The sequence below is a fragment of the Lissotriton helveticus genome, chromosome 10 (genome assembly GCF_964261635.1).
Source record: "Lissotriton helveticus chromosome 10, aLisHel1.1, whole genome shotgun sequence".
Classification (NCBI taxonomy): domain Eukaryota; kingdom Metazoa; phylum Chordata; class Amphibia; order Caudata; family Salamandridae; genus Lissotriton; species Lissotriton helveticus.
This window is the reverse complement of record NC_136071.1, coordinates 280,286,362-280,299,526: the sequence shown is the minus strand read 5'-3', so window position 1 is coordinate 280,299,526 and position 13,165 is coordinate 280,286,362. Positions and strand designations below refer to the sequence as shown.

Genomic DNA, 13,165 nt, shown 5'->3' with positions numbered 1-13,165 from the left:
TCCCTTCAGAGAATTACAACGCTCTTGAGGGGATGGAATGGATGCCTTTCAAGAGATACCCCAAGTGTCATTCTAAATATCCCTGTGTTCGAATTTTGCCGCTCGCCAGACCACAATGAGAACCGCTGCGACTGCTGCTTGGCGTTCTGTAGCAAAAAAAACTCCATCAGCATGGAGATCGGGGGTGGGCATACACCAGGATGGCTCAGTCTAAGTCATAGACGCTTGACTTCTTCTGGGAATCCTCCCCCCATGGCCACTGAAGAAGAGCAGCAAGAAGAAATGGGTGAGTCACCCAAGTTCCTGGCCCGCCAGCCCTGTGCCGAGTTTTTGTTTTTTTGTTACTTGTGAACTGAAAGATGTGGGTGTGGGTTGTGAGCATTGTAAAGACTATTGAGAATTATTTTGATAAAAGAAAAAATATTCAATCCTAAACAAATTAAATGAAAAAAGAAGTGATTTATATTGTCACATCTAATTGATTGATGTGCCTTTTCCGTAAATAATGGATTAATGTGCTAACAGTATTGGCATCTTTTTGGTATGTTGAGACTACAGATCGGCATCCATAGACAAGCAGCACAAAAGACATAGACTTACTGGCACCAGCTCCATCTGCTATCGCAGCCATCCTCAGTGCCAAAAACACACTTGGCCCCATTGTCAGCATCAAAAACTCAAGCCTTCCACGTTGAGGAATGCCTGAGAGGTTTCAGGTGGAGTTGGATGCCAGACAGCACAAAGTCCAAAAAGGAGGGCTCCCTCCGGCCAGTCTTTACCCAGTTCGCAATGGGTGCAAGCCTCTCATCAATTGCTGCATCTTTTTCAGCCACTCAGTCACATTCCGGTTCTCACTGTAATGCACCTGCCAGGTATGATGGCATCTTGCATCGCCATAGTGTTCCACGCCCAGCTCCATATGCATGTGCTTCAACAGTGCCTCTCCAATCGGTGATCACAAGCGCAGGGTCGAATTGAGGATCTTGTGTTAGTGAGGACCAGTACCCATTGCTCGCTGCAGTGGAGAAACAGCAACAAGTTGTTGTGGGACACACGCCCTTTCTTGACTGTTCCACAGGTGACTGCCACCATGGACTCATTCCTAGCCGGATTGAGGGCACATCTAAACAGCATGACAGTCCAAGGTCTATGATCACCTCATCTACAGCTCTGTAAGCATTCCTATGAACAGATTCAAGGCAAAACAGTCTTGTTGTATACTGACTGCCACGTTCTATCTTTGTAAGCAAGGGGACATACACTCGCCTTCCTCATCAGCCTTAGCTCAACTGATTTGGCACTGGGCCATCCACCACAGAATTCATCTGCTGGTAGAATCTCTGCCAGGGTGACTGCAAAATGTCTGGAGGTGAGGTTCTAATTACAGCACACCAAATAGTGTTTAGCTTATTTAGGCCTTCGTGTGCCTTTTGCACAGATGAACATTTAACAATTGTCACCAGTAGAATCCATGGAACAACATAGAAAACATACAGTATAAGGGTAAACAATAATCCAATATAAAGTCAAGAAAAAAAAGGTCCTCTTCATATAGTGTTATTCTTCTTTATTCAAAGTTCATAAAAAACAGGTTTTTCCAGCATACCTATCGCCAACACGTGTTTCGTCTCCCACAGAGACTTCATCAAGGCATAAATGATAATTGGAAGATGTATATTAATCTGTTCATGAGATGAGTACACAGCGTTGCGTGATAATATAAGAATACCCAAAACAATGATTGAGGTGAATTTGGAACTGGATTCACTTGAATAAGAGCGTCAGCATAATCAGCTTGACAAACATATCATAACAGTTTAGGACGACGAAGTGTCATAGGCGAAAATAAGTACAAATATGTGTTGTCACCACTCCACAGTTATATAAAGGATCCCATGATAAGAGTCATACAATATATTTAGATGGACTCGACTCGAGGTTTAAAGCAAATCCACATTCACAACCCTGATAAGTTGCAATCCGATGGCAGCAGCACCAATAATACGTCTTGTCGCCCGCAATAGCCATTGCAGACGCTCTTATTCAAGTGAATCCAGTTACAAATTCACCTCAATCATTGTTTTGGGTATTCTTATATTATCACGCAACGCTGTGTACTCATCTCATGAACAGATTAATATACATCTTCCAATTATCATTTATGCCTTGATGAAGTCTCTGTGGGAGACGAAACGCGTGTTGGCGATATGTATGCTGGAAAAACCTGTTTATTATGAACTTTGAATAAAGAAGAATAACACTATATGAAGAGGACCTTTTTTTTTCTTGACTTTATATTGGATTATTGGTTACCCTTATACTGTATGTTTTCTATGTTGTTCCATGGATTCTACTGGTGACAATTGTTAAATGTTCATCTGTGCAAAAGGCACATGAAGGCCTAAATAAGCTAAACACTATTTGGTGTGCTGTAATTAGAACCTCACCTCCAAGCATTGTCTTTGGTTACACACCTGTGTGCACCAATACAGTACCTTTAGGTAGTAGGTACTTTGAGTTTCTTAAGCACCCAAGACATACTGTGATTTTGTCTATTTACAATACGCATTTAACTAATGATATGATGAAATATGTCTCTCTTTGAATGTTGCTGACTTTTCCATTTTTTGGACACTACTACCGCCTTCTGTTTGACTGCAACATGTCCACAAATGGGTACTCCACATGCAGGTCCTGCTCCTCTACTTTCGCAGGTGGAAACGCCAGTGATGGATCTAGTCTCCACAGCAAAAATAGCCAAATGCCAAAACCTTGCAGTCAGGGTTCCACACCCTCGCTCTATGGACAATGCATGGATCAATTGGTCAGGTATATCAATCAATCAATCAAAGAAACTTTATTCGATCCATTTAAAAATACAATTCATAAAAGTACAAAAAAAGAAAACATTTGTATTAGTCAGTTTGCACAATTCCTAATTTGATTTTAACACCAAACATGCTAAAAGAGACTGTTAGACCTGTCGGCCCTTTGGGTGGTCCCTCCTAATTATTATTATTTATTTTATCCCTTTTTTTTGCCTCTGTATTTTTCTTGGGTGTCCACTACATTTTATTTTCTGGTGTTGACCCTAGAACTTTGGGAGCCTCATTATTACTTATTAATAATGCAGCGCAGGTGCTCCTATAAAATGGGGATAGAGCAGGTACCCTCACAAAATGGTGGCCTGCCAACTGTCCAAATTTTACCTCAGAGCTTGGCCCATAGGTTAGTGTAGAGGGATCTAGAACCTTCTGGCCCATTCTAGTGAACTGGACCTAGGGTATATAAGGTCAGAACCTGGGCGGCCATTTTGTTCATCAAAGGGCTGGCTGGAGTACAGGCTGTGGCATCAGGGGATAGGGCACTGGAAGGGCTGACGACTCCTTAGGGTTGCTTCCCTACTGCTGTTTTTGCCTCTCTGCCTCTAGACCTGACCCTGCCAAGTTGTCCTCTTGAGGGACCTTGTCCTGGTGTTTTTCTATACCAAGGAAGGAGTTATCACTCTCCTCAGATTGACCCAGAGTAACTGTGGGACCCACACTGCCTGTCACGAACTGCACCGCTGTCCTGTGGGAGTGAGAACTGTCCTGAGGGTCTGTTAAAACCACCCCTTCCCTGTTTCCTCCCTACCGACATCGCTTCTGAGAGGTAGTAGCGCAGGCATATTGTCTGACTTACTGGTGTTGAGGAGTGCTGAGGTGGGACGCTCCCTTTGATTCCCTCTCCTGGACGGATCTGCGGAGGCTCTGCTGTGGCGTGGGGGAGTGGCGTGGCTTGCGACATCAGGCTGGGGCCCCGTGAATAGAGGTGCCCTCCAGTGTGTGGTGCGACTCCCTTCTGAGGTGAGGAATCGGAAGTCGCGCTGAGGCCGGTCCGGCCGCCGCTTGCTGCGAAGGCTTCCCTAAGGGGGCGGCGCTGCCAGAAGGTGTCTCTCCCTTTGCGCAGGCCCAAAGGAGGTCCTGTCGGCTTCCCTGAGGGGGCGACGCCGAAACATAGACGCTCCTCTCCTGAGCAGGCCCCTGGGATCGCGGCTGCCCTGAGGAGAGGAACTAATCCCCCGAAGATCTCAGCGGGGCCTTACATCGCCGTGCATCGGAAGTGTCTCTTTCCCAGCGCAGGCCCAGTGCGTGATCCGGCATTGCCTGGGAGGGAGTGTGCGCTTCACTAAAAACCTTCTGGCTGCCCGTGACAGCTGAATTTGAGTTACACAACTTCCAGCCACAAGTAAGCCGGGACCTAGGGGCTGGTGAGGGATACGAAATTAGAGAAATCCCCACGGGGCCTAACAGATGGCCTGTTCTCCTGAATTCTAATCACAGAGTTCGTGTATGCCAGGGGAGCTTAGACTTGTGGAACTACCCTACCGGAGCTAGGAAACTGTCATTCATTGAGCTGCTGTTGGCCCTATATAAAAGTTAAACAGAAACCAGAGTACCATAAGTCACCGGAACAAATGCAGGTTATTGACTGAACTTAACGCTCATCCTAATTTGACCAGGAGTACATGGTTCTGACTCCTGCTTTAACAACGCAAAATCCAATGTCATTTAAGTAGATGTGCAGAAGGGTTACCATGCTGTGATAATGCATAATTTTGCTTTGCTGGATATATTTAATGTGTTTTCTTCCGGCTGAATCTTATTTAAACTACAAAAGTTCGGGCTGAAAATCTAGAGCAATAAGTGGTATTACTGTACTCAATTCCTCTAAGGAACAAGGTTCTTGAACTAAATGTAATGTTGAATTCTCATTGATGCAGATAATCAACTGTGGAAGTGCTTGATGTGTGAAAACAATATATAACTAACGGAATAAGATAACTCAAAGAATTTTTATAAAGCATTCCATATTTTTCTAACTTGGTGTAGTGTCATTTTTAGTGGATGGGCGCTGGGTTGCTGTGGAGAGTGTGACGCAAGCTTAACACAACTGCCTTAGAGAATAGTTCTCGCCACTTTGTGCCAGGCTACCCTATGTGGACCGGTGACCCCGGGTCCAACAGAGACGAAAAAGATTAAAAATGTATTCCATAAATACTAATTATAAGTATCCATGTTACAGTTGGATTAGTAAAACTAATACCTACCATCAATATTCACAGGTCAGGTATATTTGCTGAAGCTTTTCCTCCACTCCCACTAATTCCATGTATAGTCAGGAAGTTCATGGAAGCTTCCACACCCTTATCCTTGTGGCTCCAACATAGGCCAAACAGTCCTGGTTCTCTATCATGCTGATGTCTTTTATCCCACACGAGAATCTCCCCAACAGGCTGGACCTTCTCACTCAGAACCTGGGTAAAGTCAGGCAACCAGCCCCTTGCAGCCCCACCTAGCGATTTGGCTCCTGAAGTCAGTGTTTGATTACCTTGGACATACCTAGAGAGGCATGCAGACCTACAACACACACCTGCTACCCTGCAAAGTGGAAATGATTTGCACATTACTGTACTCAAAACAGCATTAATTCACTTACCCCTGCCGTGCTGTACATTATTTATCTCTTTCATCTTCAAAAGTCAGGTTTGGTCAATACCTCAATCAGCTTACACCTAGCGGCTACTGCAGCTTACATGCAAAACAGGGAACGTTATTCTCTCTCCAAAATCCTGGTTATCAAAGCCTTCTTGGAAGGCCTCAAATAGGTAATTCCAACCAGGGCCCTCCCTGCCCTTTCTCAGGACACGCACCACCTCTTCCCAGGACAATCCCCGCCCCTTCCTAGGACCTTAACATTGACCTTACTAGACAATTCACCCCATGCATTCATGCCGTTTTCAATTTCTGTCGTACAAGGTAGCTTTCTTTATCACAATTACTTCAGTTAGGTGCTTCAAGAAGGATAAATTGGTTCTTAGAACCAACCCTAAGTTTTTGCCCAAGGTGGTCTTTGCATTCTACCCCAACCAGTCTAATCAGCTCCCAGTCTTCTTATCTCAACCTGTTTCAGTAGCTGAAAGAGCACTCCACACTCTAGACATTAAACGTGCTCTCATGTATTATATTGACAGAGCGAAACTTTATCGTAACACACAGCAGTTATTTGTAGTCTTCTCTAACCCCCATAAAGGACATTCCATTTCAAAGGCAAGAATAGCCAGGTGGATCATTAAGTGCACCCAAATCTTTTCTAATAAAGCTAAAAGAACCCTACCCTCCCATCCCAACCACATTTCAGTCTCTAACAGGGTGCTAATATGGCTTTCCTTGGAAATACCTCCGTAGCTGACATCTGTAAAGCTGTCACTCAGTCAACCCTTCGTACAGTTACAAAACAATGTGTGAACGTGCTATGAAGGGAAAAGGCTAGAGTTGGTTAGGCTGTTCTCAGAACATTATTTCAAACCTCTGCTCCATCCACTGGCTAGCTACTGCTTACAGTAAGACTGTTTTTCACTCTGCACAGCATGTGTATCTACATGCACATGCTACAAACAGAATATGTTACCCGGAAGCATCTGTTTGTTGCTTGTAGTTCTGTAGGATCATACGCGCACACTCTCTTCCCGAAAGCCAGTGACCGACGCAAACATTTTGATTTTTTTCCTATCAATACATTTCCTTCTGCTTTCATAGTCCCTGTTCTGTTCTATACACACTATTACTTATTTACACTCACCCTTTGGGCAAAAAAAAATATAACAATGGAGTCTGTGCCCATGCAAATCTATGCCAAAAGGAAAAGTCACAGAGATCTTGTGACTCAAAAGACTTCTTGAAAGAAAAACAACTTGCCACATCGAGCCCAACAGTACATGGCATGAGTATGCACAACTCACAAATCTACAGCAATATATGCAAGAAACAGATGCTTACAGGGTAAGTAACATACTCCTTCATCGTACACTGATTTACTTGGTCTTTTTGTTCTAATTTCTATTTCAAGAAGAGTCGCTGGTTTGTCCAATCTAAATTAACAAGGTGGATAGTTAAAGCTTGGCAGATGCAGGATAATTCTGTACACCCTAGAGTGCGCACATGACAATACACTGTAAGTAGGGCAGACTGCGCTGACTCTTTTTGGCAACTGTCCGCCCAAATCCGAAGTGTTTGGAGGATGGGTTCCTGTTTGGGATTGAACCAAATTTCCTACAAGATTTGTGCTCCTCCTTGCATATTGAGTACTGCATTCGATAAGGCATCATCTAAAGACCCATTCTTCTGATATTGATCTTTAGTAACCTGTTGATCTAGTGTCAAGGCCGCAATCTTTTCAGGCAAATCTTTCCTGTTCTTTGTAAAGAAAGAAAAGGTTGCCTTCCCCAGTGTTAAAAAGAAGAGTAGGGCAACCGTTCATGGATTACTGCTGTGTGTGTTCAGCACTTCAGTCTTCATCCTTGTCCTCTGTCAGTACTTGGGAGGTGGTTTCTTGTATCACATGTTCTACATAGTTATCGTCAAGAAAAGGATGGTGCCCATTGTTAATAAGAGTAGTAGGACAAGGGTTCATGTATACCTCCTTTAAGTGCAGTCTCCTTCACATGCCCTCAGCCCGTAGTTGGGAGGCAGTTTCCTGTATTATATGTACTTGTCAAGCGTGCTCAGTCAAAGTGTAGGTGTCTTTGGTGACTTTTTAACACATGTGCCAGCAAATTACATCTTTATTGTACTTAGATGCTATATGACTCAGATCTTAATCTCTGGAATGCTGATCCCATAGTGACACTGTTTCCTCAGAGAAGTGAGCATGAACTTTTTAACCTGAAGCTTGTCTATCTGATACTTTCCCCCAACACCTTCCTTTTAGAGAAGCTCCTACATGTTAGAAATACAATTGAATTGGCATACAAGGAAGTTGTTCTATTTTTTTACTGTTCTGGTTTTCTTCTCATTTGCGCTCTCCTCTTATTAAAACCCCATCTTTACCCCTTTATGCCATTTCCTACCTATATGATCTGTCAAGCTTATTTTAGGGAATACATTCATAGAAAGTATTATTCCTGAATTTAAAATGTATGACACCAGCCAGGTCCAGCTAATGTCAGAAGGTTTTGCAATTGAGCAGTGTCTCTTCCTTCTGCCTTGCGTAGGCCACCTATTGGTAATAGTTGATGGTCTATGACTAGGAAGACCTGTGCCATCACAAAGCTGTATTGGTGTATTTTATGTAATCTGTTTTCTCTCAAATTGTATTTCTCATAGAAGCAGATCCTACACATACGACAGCTACAGTAGGAGTAGGAGCCGAAGCAAGAGGAGTTATAGCAGATCGCGCAGTCATGATGGACGTTCCAGGTATTTTGTGGCTAATTTTTTTAAAATATGTATAATATACAGCAAATTGTTTGCTTTTAGATTTTCACGGTTTGGACCGTTAAAAATCTAGGCTTTCTTCTAATTTCAGTCTGCTTGAGAACAAAGTACTCTCCAAAACTAACTAGGCTTCCTTCCCATTTGCCCAGCTAGAATTTACCCCTGCTTAGGGTCCCTCCACAGTGTCCTCTGTAATACAGTACGTATCTATTTGGCCATCGGTGGCCTCCCATACCACTGAGTACTCTGGAACTTTGATTTTGGTAACATTTTCTTTTGGCAACCACAGTTCTTTCATTTGATTTGCTTTTGAAGGGTTTTTGAGTCACAATTCTCTACTATACTCATGTTGTGCATTATTCCACCATCTACTGCTTTGGTCCAGAAATGTTTACAACAAAATGTTTTTTAGAGTGAGCATCCACCAAGGTGGCGCTATGGAAGACCTTATGGCAAACTCATTGAGATTTTCACCTGGAATAGACATGAATTTTACAGAAAAAGACCAAGTTTTTGTGTAGGTTCTTCAGGCAGAATGAAAAAGGTTTATCAAAGTTGTTTACTTTTAGTCTCTTTGACTGCAGTTTATAGCATAAAAAGTGTGTTCAGGTTCTGCTCAAGCGGCATCTGAAAGTTCGCTCCTAGCAACGAACACCTGATAAGCACGTTCTGTCTTAATAAAGACCATATGTCTGAGGACTGTTAAGCTTGCTTGCTGTTCAAACCACAGACTTTAATTCATCAAGAACATTATTTTGGCACTTTGGAGTGAGATGAAGTCATCAGGAGAGTCCGTGCTTTTACACAAGAGATTGGCTCCAGCCATGGAAGCACTTAATTTCACCTCAAGAGAGGAGCATGTTATAATTCCGATTTGTAGTGGCATGTTGAGGCAGAGGAGGCCTAATGAGATCATAAAATCCATTTGGACCTTGAGGAAATTGGTGTTTATTGCAGAGATGTACAAGAATGACTACCTAAAAAAATTTACTGCCTCACAAAAGTAAAGAACAAAAGCCCACAGTGCCTTAAAAGATTCTACAGAAAGCTTGAAAATGTCAATCCGTCCTATTTGATTGTTGGTGGTGTTTTCATTTTTAAGAAAATAGTGAATAGAAAAAAGCTTTTACCTTGATAATAGCATCCAACAAAGGGAAATCAGAAAATAATTCTCCCACTGGTTCCACACGGAGAGCCACTGGTAGGGTAAAGTCAAAAGACCTCAACTCCACTTTTACAGATAATCAGGATAGAATCAAGAAGTTCAAGAGGGAGAGGCCTTTGAAGCACAGAAGAAAATCTTGAAGGCATAAGCTTCAAAGAGTTAGTACAATCTCTCTATCGAAAAATGAACAGCAAATTGAGAGATCTACAAACTCAATACTTTGAATAGCAGACAGCAACCAGTGATTCTGTAATGGTGATGAGGGCCGTGAAAATGAAGGGGGGTCCTTTCTTATGATTCATCCATTAGGTGAATAGGGCATAGTAGAATACCTTAGCAAACTATGCCACAAAGACAGATCATCAAACTGGATTTATATAGTGCTGCTAATCACCTGATAGGTTATCCATGCGCTTGCAGGTCTCAGGCTCATTTGAACAGCCAGGTTTTGAGTGCTCCTTGGAAGTCCGGGAGAGAGGGGTTCGTTCGTAGCTGTGTAGGGAGGCTCTTCCAGGTCTTAGCTGTGATGAAGATCTTCCGTAGCATGCACAGGGTGAGGGAGATGGCATTGATCTGTGATTTCATGGTGAGTTGGTTATCTATGATGATTCTGAGGTTTCTGTCGTGGTCTTTGGGAATGGTTGCATGTTCCAGGTCTGATGGCCACTATGCGTCGGTCCAAAGGATGGTGGTTGTTTTTGCAGAAGATCGGTATTTCCGTCTTGTCGATGTTCAGCTTCAGGTAGTTGTTCCTCATCCAGTCGGCGACGTTCGTCATGCATCTGTGGAAGCTGGTAGTGGTAGGGGCGTCGGTGAGTGAGAGAATCAGCTGGGTGTCATCTGTGTAGTATATTATATTCAGTCTGTGGGATCTGATGATGTTGCCGAGTGACGTCAAGTAGACTTTGAAGTGAGTAGGACATAGGGTTGAACCATGCGGTACACCACAGACTATTTCCGTGGGTTCGGAGGTGTAGGGTGTTTTGGCGGATCCCCTGAGTTCTTCTGGTGAAGAAGAAGGCTATCCATCTGAGTGCTTCCCCTTGGATACCAATGTGGTGGAGTCTATTGATCAGCATGTGGTGTGATATGGTGTCGAAGGCAGCCGGGAGGTCGAAGAGAATTAGAGCTGTTGTTTCTCCTCGGTCGAGGATGGTTTGGATGTAGGTGGCTGCAATCAGGGCAGTTTCTATGCTGTGATTGCTGCAGATACCGAATTGGGGAGGCATTGATTGACTAGTTCTACTTGCGGCGTTGTGAGTTGCCTGTTGATGGCTAGCAGGGAAAGTGGCTGGTCATTTTTGTGTTTGTTGAGATTGGCGGATAGTTGCTTGAAAAGTGGCCTGACTTCTGCATGTTTCTAGGTGTCTGGAAAAGTTGCGGTGGTGATTGAGGTTTTGAGCAGAGTGATGAGCTCCTGACCGATCTTTTGGTTTTCAAGGTTGAAAATGTGGTTCAGGCAAGAATCTGTGTGAGCTCCCGAGTGGATGGACTTTAAGGTGGAGGTGGTGTCTTTGGTGGAGAGGTGGTTCCAGGCGGTCAGTTTGTGGCTCGTCTCCGTTGCAGTGGGAACGAGTCTGTCGAGGAAGTCAATGGATGCGATCTTTCCGTGGAATAAGTCATCGAGGTTGTTGCTCAGCTCCTGTCAGGGTGTAATGGTGTTTTAGCTGGCAGCCATGTTGGAGAATTTCTTAATGATCTTGAATAACTCCATGCTGGTTTACATGCATGTAGCTAGGGCTGTTTTCTTTATGGCCCTCATCAGGGTGTGGTAGATGTTGAGGGGGCTTCTGAAGGCTGCTCCGTCTGCGGTGTTCTTGCTGGATTGCCATCCCCAAGCGAGCTGTTTCCTTTCCCGCTTTTTTGTTCTTGTGTGTACCTGCTGGCCTTTTTGGCGAATCTTCTCTGCTTGTTGTTGTTGATGGGAGTGATTCTGTCAGCACAGTTGGTGACCCAGTCGTTGAAGTAATTAATTCCCTGTTGCAAATTAGTGGCGGTTGCTTGTGTGGAGGGCGTTCATCCAGCTGGTCTCTGAGATTTTTCACCCGTTACGGTGGGGGGAGGCGCGGTCTGTCTTGGGGGTGGCAGTGCGGGAACTGGAGATGGTGAAGTAGACGATGGATTGATCGGTCCATATGAGTTCTGTGACATGGCTGTAAATGACGCGATTGCTGGAGTTGAAAATGGAATCCAATGTGTGACCTGTGTGGTGGGGTGGGGTCACGGACGATCTGGGTCAGTCTGACTCTTATCATGCTGTCGAGGAGGTGGGTGGTGTTGTGGTCTCTTGGGTTGTCTGTGTGGAAGCTGAGGTCAGCAATGTGAAAACTGAGGTTGCAAAGGAAGACGTAGTCCTTCGTGTCAAGAACTAAGAGTGCGATCAAGTCTGCAAGGAAGTACCTCTTTTGACATGGTTAGCCCCCTAATTTATACCTGGAACATGATGTGGGTTCGATTGAAAAGGCACAAGGTCCCTGACAACCAGGTCCCCTGTGCCAGATCTCCTTCCCTAAAACTATACCATGATTGGCAAAACTTCAGACCCCCCCCCCCCCCCCTGTAAGTCCCGAGTAAACGGTACCCCTAGGGTATGGGGACTGAAGAGGGTCCCCTAGGGACCCCTCACTAAGGTCATGCTATCTGCACTGAAGCCTGCATGCATTGGTGCAGACAAAGTCGATATGGCACACTGCCTGTGTGCCATGTTAAAGTAGCACGGCCTAAGGTGTAGGTAAGTCACCCCTCTAGCAGGCTTTACAAGCCGTAAGGCTGGATGCACTATATCTCAGGTGTGGGCTTATCTGCATTAGCAGATATGCCCCTACAATGTTTGACTATTCTTAATATTGTAAGTGCCAGGGAAGCCATAGAGAGTGCATGGGCTGGTAACTCGACAACTCGAGTTCCCCAGCACCATGATGGCTTCACTGAACTCAGTAGTGTTTGGTACCAAACCTTTCCTCTTAATAAACCCACACTGATGGCAGTGTTGGGCTTATTAAAAGATGTACTTAGAGGGCACCTCAGAGGTGCCCTGGAAAACCTACTAACCCTGGTGTGGTCTCTGACTGGCTTTAGGCAGCGCCACCACCAGACATGTTTCTGGACCCCTGGGTGAAGACCCCCTGCTCTCAGAGGCCAGAAACAAAGCCCATCCTGGGCGCAGAGTATCACACCTCCTCCCCCAGTATGAGCACAGTGCTCGAGAGGGAAGCTTCTGGGGGTGTCGGACGAGGTCATAGAGGTTGAAGTAGATACGGCGACACCCCGATGTCGGTCGGCGCCGAACGTGCACCCTTTAGACCCTGCAGTTCCCGCATCTTCTCCCTTGCACTACGGAGTCTGTGCCGTCTCTGTTGCTGTTTCCCCAGTGTTGCAAGACACCAGGGACGTCGGCTCTTGGTTGGTCATGTTCAGCCTCTTATGGAGGTTCCTTGGGTTGCATTAGGTGAGGACAATGGTCTGCAACCCTCCCCTGTTTCTGACCTGCTTTCTCAGCCACAAATGGTGACTGAGGCTAGTGCAGCTTATGTAGAAGTTGTGAAGAAAGCTGGTAGTATCTTGCAATTACAACTTCCTTCAGTAACTTTGTCATCTGATCCCTTAGTGGATCTACTTCATCAGGGTGTGACCTGTGTTGAACCTTGTACTGCCCTCTGGAGTGTCTCTGTATGATATTTTTGCTTGGAACTTTGACGAGGCCAGTTGATTGTGTCATTTCCCATCCCCATTATCCTTCTCAGGA

General features: G+C 44.7%; 1 protein-coding gene across 1 annotated transcript in view; it reads left to right on the top strand.

The window, feature by feature from the left end:
- Nucleotides 1-13,165, top strand: part of NKTR (natural killer cell triggering receptor) — a 511,856-nt gene that overhangs the window by 476,013 nt on the left and 22,678 nt on the right. Inside the window, 1 exon segment of the mRNA XM_078665314.1 lies at nt 8,145-8,237. Coding sequence (XP_078521440.1) covers nt 8,145-8,237 — 93 coding nt within the window.